We start from the raw sequence: 7766 nt of genomic DNA, 5'->3' as shown, positions 1-7766 counted from the left end.
TTGGTAAGATCCTTGTCATGTTAGTCTTAGTGCTTTGACAATTTCCTGCTTTTTTTCCCTTACTGTGTTAGTCTCAGTGCTTTGGTAAGATCCTTGTCATGTTAGTTCCAATGCTTTGGCAAGTTCCTGCTTGTTCCCTTACCATGTCAGTCCTAGTGCTTTGGTAAGATCCTTGTCACGTTAGTCTGAGTTCTTTGACAAGTTCATGCTTTCTTTCACTTGCCTTGTTAGTCTCAGTTACTTAGGCAGACCTTCCTTTTGATTTAAACACCACAATTTGGGTTGACACCTTCATGGTTATACACATCCTTTCTTGGTTTTGACATCATTTCTCTATTTCTTTTTTTCCTTGGTTTAAACATTGTTTCAATCATTTTATAGTCTTTTCCAGTTTAAACACCACCCTTGATCTATCTCTCTTCCAGTTCTAGTCCTCTGAACTACGAAGCTTCGACTTCCTTATTGCACTATGAAGATACGTAGGCACGAGGATGTAAATCCTTGGTGAGCACTTTCCTTTCTTTTCCCCATTTTTCTATCTGGTTCCACGAACTACGAGACTCTCACTTCCTTATTGTACTATGAGGATATGTAGGCATGAGGGCCTCAATCCTCCTCGAACACTTTTTTTTCTAACCCCTTTTCTATTTTTCCGGTACATGAAGATAGCAACATCCATTTAAGCAAGATCAATCAAAACACTTCTCATGTAGTACCATGGATGTGACGGGTGCTAATACATTCCCCTTGCATAACCATCTTCTTTACCTGTTTCTCTCTTCCCATTGGGTTTTATCGATATTTTACATTCCCTCTTTTGGGATAAATAAAGTTCGGTGGTGATTATGTTGTATGTTCGATCGTACGACGCGTTCGAGTATATTTTCTACTAGTTTCAGCTACTAATATCCAAAACTTTCATTCATAAGTCGTAAGTGTAATCCCTCCGGATTACTAATCTCCAAAATGACCAATAGCAGGTCTTCACTGTAATCCCTCAAGATTACTAATCTAAAAATAAATAAATAAATTTTTTCCATATTAAAAAGAGTAAAGTTATATTATTACTTAACAAATCTAACTCATCGAAATACTCAAAATTTCTCAAAAATCTATTATGTTAATTTAACTCAATAGAGTCCTCAATAAGCTCGAAAACAGCTCAACATCTCTCAACTCTCTAATTAACTCTAAAGTATCCAACACTATTCTAAAGTATTCAAAAGTACTATAAGGACAACTTTTCACAAGTGATAACTCCACTAACTTTAAGGGCTGACAGTTTAACTCAATTTTAACTCTTTTGATTTACCAACCTTTAATAATAAAAATGTTACTCAAAAGGTAACCTTATAACGTCAACAATGCTTCAAACTCAATTCAAGTGTATCCTATACTCTAATCTCCAACTTTAAATAACTCAAAAGCAACTCTGACAACTTTATAACAACTCTAACCAAATAAAATAGGATTCTTAAACTTATAAAAAAGGTAACAAAAGGTCATTGCACTTAAAATTGCTAAAAACTCTGGACCTAACTCTAAAGTTGTCTCACTTCAAAATAACACCAAATATTATAATATTATGATAAAATTATGAAACTCTCTAGTTTGAAATTTATTTAAATCCTATTTCAAATTCATTTGATCGCACCTCAAGCGGAGTTACAAAACTCCAATTCTATTCATTTCAGTTCAGGTGTATCGCAAGAATTCCTACATAAACTCTAAAAATGAGTTCCTGACTTCAAAATATCACGAAAAATTATATACTCATGATAAAATTATGAAACTCTCAAGTTTCAAATATTACTAAACTCTTTTTCTAAGCAACTGATGGCACCCCAAAATGAATTACGAAACTCAAGATACGCGTGAAACATATTGACCAACGCAAGACTAAAATTGACTACACCTCTGGTATACAAACCATCAAACTGCTACATTTTTAGAACCCTTAGACCTAATTTCTCTACTTCAAAAGGAATATTATCGCATTAGCTTTCCAACATAACTGATGACATCCCAAAAGGACTTATAAAACTCAAGTTCTGCTTGAAATAAGACGGTTAATCCCCTTTTATGTCTACCTGCAATTCTTTTTTGTGTGTGTTTTTCTCCTTATTGAACAAATTTAAAACTCACCTATTTGAATCTCAACCGCCCCCAAATGCTCAACAAGTTCTATTCCTCTAGAAAAAAAAATCCAATTTTCAAATTGTAGTACCCCAAAATTTGTCCTCTCGTTTCGCTTCTCATCTGACTTATGGCTTGAGACTCATTCATATTTTGTTTATGAGCATCATTCATGCATAATCAACACATGCTAACAAACGTCATGGATTCGAGGTTGTGGTTAATGGAAATCAGTATTGGGCTTGAAGATTATGGTTTTCCTCATCAGATAGGTTGAAATCCTAATGGCTCGATCCTTTGGAACCTTAACTCCTGAGACTTGTATCTTGACATTCATCTGTGCACCCTACCCTAATCCTTGATTTGATCTTATGGTATCTTGTGCTTGACCTTGTGGGTATTTGACTGGATGTCTAGATCCTAATGGTGGGTCATGTGTTTGAAATGTTGCTTGAGGAGCTCGATGATTTGTCAAGGATAATTGGTGTTTGGGTACTATGACGGTTGACTTTTGGACTTGGGATTCATCAAAATTATGGCATTGACTTTTGAGGTTCATGAACCATGTAACCTGCATTAAGGTGTTGGAAACCCTAGGTAGGGTCATGGCGTTGACAAATTGTTTGTGTGAGCTGCTTCTTGGTTTAAGGTCTTGGTTGTGGCTTGACTTTAAACATTGACTGTCAAACCCTAGACCATGGCTTGTTTCAATTAGTCCTTAGGTTCCTGCTTGCATTTAGTGCATTGGGCTTTTGGTCTTTGGTTTACCTTTGGCCCATTGAAATTCTTAACCCATTTTAGGTCATTCGGTAGTCGTTCATCCATGCATGGTAATCCATTAAGTCAAGGTGAATGCATGGTTTCTTAGCATTTTGAACGTAAATCATAGATTCGTCTAAACCAAGTCTTCATTCATTCAAAATCACTTCCATTACATTCATATATATCATGTTACAGTGTCCACATTCATACAAAGAGTTTACAAAACAAATTAATTTTTTGATTGTATTGAGTTTGGTTTATAGTTGATGTGTTAATCAATTCCTTTGGTCATTCGTCACTTATGGATAAGGAGACATTTTTTATTCAATTTGAAGTAGAAACTAGGCACATTCTATTATAGAATTTGCATTCGTTGAAACTTACATGCACATTTTGAATTGAACCGAGATTGGTTAGAATGGATACAAAGCTTGCATTGCATTTGCAAAGTATAACAAAAGATCTACATGATTATATAATGCATGGCATGATACATGTTGCATTTAGATGTTAAATGAATGTGCTTCTTGCAACCACCATTTTCCTAGTGTACCAAGCCCAAACTTCCATTTAATCATCCATCCATAATCTCAAAATTCATTTCTGGTTCTCATCACCAACCGAAACCTAATTACATGTTCATAGATTTCCTATACATAAACAAAACAAGATTTCATAATATACATTACAACAACCATACATTCAATTCAATTTCCGATTACAAGCCTTCGAATCTCATACATAAACCATCAATTCCTACACATTGCTAATAATATTCATAGCATTCCATTTGATCAACATTGCTCCATGACGTCCTATTCCAGCTCAGAATAGGGTATCAAAAAATTTCCTTTGTTTTCGTAGCATAACAAAAAATTACTAACAACAGTAACAAAACCAGCTAACTCTTTCTTTAGCATAACTAACACCAAACAATTTCATTTAAGAGGTAACTCATTGAATTTAGATGGAATTTCATAACAGATTTTTCAAGCTAACTAATTCCTAACTGCTTGTGAGTTTCAATGAAATTTCATTTGAATTCCAATTTCCAACCGACCTAGCAATACTTAACTAACTGAAATGAATTTGATAACTAACCTTGAATTTGGAATGCATTTGAGTTGCATTTGATAACCGAATTGAGTCCTATAAAACCCCAATTTCATCACCATTTCTTCTCCCACTCTTCAATCTTCACCATTTCTTCAATCATTCTCCTCAAACCTTCCTCTTCACAAAGGAGATCTTCATGATGAATCCCCAATGCTTCAATCTCCCTCACTGCCAAGAGCTTCATGATTCTTCTTCTTCAACAGCTTCATGGTTCTTCAATAGGCCTCAAATTGTCATTGCAGAGCCTCCAATCTTCACTATCAAAGAACCAGAAATCACTTCACAAGCAGAAGAAAATTTTACCCTATACCCCTACAATTGTACCCCCTACATTAAATTTTTTTGACCAAAATACCCTCATATAAATAGGGTATATTTTCCCTTTCAATTTTTTTTTACCATTTTCGTTGAAGACTTCCGGAGAAGACAAATTTTTGGCGTTTTTGCACTGTATACCAGAACACTTAAGAGTAAGTCTTCCGGTTTGGATATTTGTACACCGGAACACTTCTCTAAAGAGTTCCGGTTTGTTGTCTTTAATGGACACTGAACCGGAAGTCTTTTAGAGAGTCTTCCGGTTTGTATACTTGTATACCGGAACACTTTCTTCAAGACTTCCGGTTTGGTTGATGTATACCGGAACTCTTTAAGAAAGTGTTCCGGAAGGCTTTTTGTTTTTTTTGCTAACCGGAACTCTTCTTGGAAGTGTTCCGGTACGTATTTTTTTTTATTTTTTTTTAATTTTAATTATTTTTTTAACATTATTTTTGCAGTGGTTCGAAGAAGAGGTGCAGATGGCCGGATTCCAGTCCGCACGTTAGACCGGGGTGCATCTTCATCTGCAGCTGAGCCGACTGGATATCCAGGAGGGCCGTACGATACGTCTCTTTTGGTGAAGTACGAGCATCATGTTGCTCGACATATATGGTTCGGTGAGGTAAGTAAACGGGCTATATTTGAAAATGAATAATAGTTGAATATTTTATAATTTGTTTTCTAATATGTGTTTTAATTGTTTTTAGGAAAGAGGACCAAAGAAAGAGTTGAAGGTTGCCGGACATGGACTGAAGTTGACTTCTAGGGTTCCATTGGCTCTTCCACCACAGATGGAGAGTTGGGTATCTAGATCCGGTTTAGCTTCACTGCAGAGAACGAGTCTGAACAAGATAGACACAAATCTTGTCTCTGCATTTGTGGAAAGATGGCATCTAGAGACATCTTCATTTCACATGCCGTTTGGTGAAATGAGCATTACTTTAGATGATGTCGCATGTCTACTTCACTTGCCCATTAGGGGTATCTTTTGGAGTCCTCAGGGTGTGACTGAAGAGCTAGCTGTTGAACTTGTTGTTGACTACCTAGGAGTGTCACAGGGTCAGGCACAGTCACATGTTCGGAGCTGCAGGGGGTCGTATTACAAGTTGGAGTGGTTATATGATATATTCGTACATCATAGGGCTGCTTCCAGCTGGGCATATGCGACTAGAGCATATCTATTGATGTTGGTGGGTTCCACCATATTTGCTGATAAGACCTTTACACTTGTAGAGGCACGATACCTCCTCCTGTTTAGGGACTTGGATGGATGTTCAGGATATAGTTGGGGAGCAGCTGCACTAGTTACCCTCTACCGATATCTTGGAGATGCGTCCATGTACAGTTGCAAACAGCTAGGTGGATATCCTACTCTCCTACAGGTATATAATTTAATTTTGTTAATTAAGTGTTGGATTCATTTTATAAAATATTGTAACTTAATTTGTTTTATTTATTATGTTTTTATTTTGTAACAGTGTTGGATTCACGAGTATTTTCCAACTGTTGGAAAAAGAGGGGAGAATTGGAATCCTGCTGGAAACTGTGGTCTTCCCCGAGCGATTTGATGGTCGTATAGACAGGGAGTCCTGAAGGTCGATGATTTACGACCTATTTTGGACGAGCTGACACCTACCGACGTCATCTGGCGACCATTTGAGGATCATAGAGCATGGCGTGTATTTGATGAGATATGTCTTTACAGGGGCTGTTTGAAGTGGGGTGAAACAGTTGTTCCATACTTGCCTGATAGATGTTTACGTCAGTTCGGGTATAGGCAGTATGTTCCATCCCCACCTCTGGATTGTATGATGGCGATGAATATTGATGTTGATTGGATCAGTTACCATCAGAGTGTTGTCGATGTGATCGGTTCATCTTCCGTGGCCACCACTCCATCTGAGGTAGTAGACGGTTATCTGGAGTGGTATTATCGTGTTTCCCATCCACGGTTGGTCCCTCCCCATCGTGACGCTCCTAGAGAGGTACCCGTTCCTGTATATGACGCCGGGCCATCTGATCCTGATTGGGCTCGTGTATCTACATTGATTCGTCGCTATCTGAGACAGGTTAATGCTGAAGAGGAAGATCCACAGTTTTCTGATTTATTTGAAGCTTTGCATATTTCTCGTTCACATTGATTATATGTATTAAGCTTTGAATATAATAGACATAATAATATAGATTTCATGTTTTGATTACATATTTATGTTTTGATTACATAATCATGCTAATACAGGTGTAAGTAATTGCCAATGTTGCATACGTCCTGCAAATCCTAGCATCCAAGTAGTTGCTATATGAGAACGAAATTTCTTCCAATCTAATGTGACCGGTGGCAATGGAAACCCCTCTTTCATGTTAACCTGATAAAGTAAAATAATTAAAAGATTAAGTCATATAACATAAAATATTAACTGAAATAATTAAAATATTTAGACATATAAATACGTACCTGAACCCAATGATTCTGGTTAACAAAACCAATGCAATAAATAGAGACATTTGGTGAATGTGAACTTGTCATCGGAAAGAAAGTGATGCACGGATTGCCTAAACAGACAAGTACAACATTATAACGATTCGCTATCAAGTAACCCATATCTGGTAGACTCATCCATTTTTCAGGTGGTTGTGAACCAAACGATTCTATCATCAAAGATTCTCTCACAGCTGACAACCGATTAGAAAATAACTTGTCATACAAAGTTGACCTATCCTTGTCTATTAATTCCAACCCCAACTCTCTGCGAACCATTGACCAACCATCCTCACCATATCCATGCAATGATGCAATGACTCTAAATCCACAATTACCATCTGATTCAACATTAACTACATCTTCAATGTATGACCTAATATGATTAGGAAATTGAACAATGAATTGTGGTTACTTCTTTGATAATTTGATCTTCTTCGAAGTCTGTGATGGTTGAGATTGCCTTTGTGAAGATTGAGATGCCTTATCAACATACTCATGATACGAAGGGTCCCTATAAACATCATAATCTGCTGGTTTTTTCCCTTTCTTCTTCACTCCTCCTTTGGTTTTTATTTTCTCAGGTGGTGGACACAATGTTGTCATTGTTGGGTATGCTAGTTCACATACCCTACTCCTTAATGCCCTTTTCCCAATAACATCTAATGACCTAAATCGTCTCCACAACTCATCCATTGCAGCCGTCATATCCACCTCTGATCCATCATCTTCACCTATCTCTAACTCAACTTCCATAGTTAGTTTCCTCCAATGAACATGAACAGCATCAATGGGTATCGGTATACCACCTACTCTGTATCTTCCTAACTCACAAGCACAAGGTAACCCATAAGATGTTCTAAGAGTACAACCACATATTTGCCTGTTAGTTCCAACATAATCAACTCTCAATAACTCTTCAGCAATACGTCTCAAAGCAGCTCGAGATACGGAACCA

General features: G+C 37.0%; 1 protein-coding gene across 1 annotated transcript; it reads left to right on the top strand.

Annotated features, from left to right (window-relative positions):
* The first annotated feature begins 4858 nt into the window (after positions 1–4858).
* LOC127076108 (protein MAIN-LIKE 1) lies at positions 4859–6532 on the top strand. The gene is made up of 3 exons (XM_051017675.1): positions 4859–4951; positions 5037–5711; positions 5808–6532. Exons 2-3 carry the CDS (start codon positions 5121–5123, stop codon positions 5895–5897), a joined length of 681 nt encoding a protein of 226 aa, XP_050873632.1. The 5' UTR covers positions 4859–4951; positions 5037–5120; the 3' UTR covers positions 5898–6532.
* Positions 6533–7766: the final 1234 nt, after the last annotated feature.

The sequence above is a fragment of the Lathyrus oleraceus genome, chromosome 4 (genome assembly GCF_024323335.1).
Source record: "Lathyrus oleraceus cultivar Zhongwan6 chromosome 4, CAAS_Psat_ZW6_1.0, whole genome shotgun sequence".
NCBI lineage: Eukaryota > Viridiplantae > Streptophyta > Magnoliopsida > Fabales > Fabaceae > Lathyrus > Lathyrus oleraceus.
Note: the sequence above shows the minus strand (reverse complement) of the source record. Positions and strands in the feature narration are given on the sequence as shown.

What these genes read in the sequence shown, in the direction of transcription:
- LOC127076108 (XM_051017675.1), top strand. Translation starts at nt 5,121, where the DNA reads ATGGAGAGTTGGGTATCTAGATCCGGTTTAGCTTCACTGCAGAGAACG. An exon ending in GATATCCTACTCTCCTACAG is followed by an intron (nt 5,712 to 5,807) that starts GTATATAATTTA and finishes ATTTTGTAACAG; the next exon opens with TGTTGGATTCACGAGTATTT.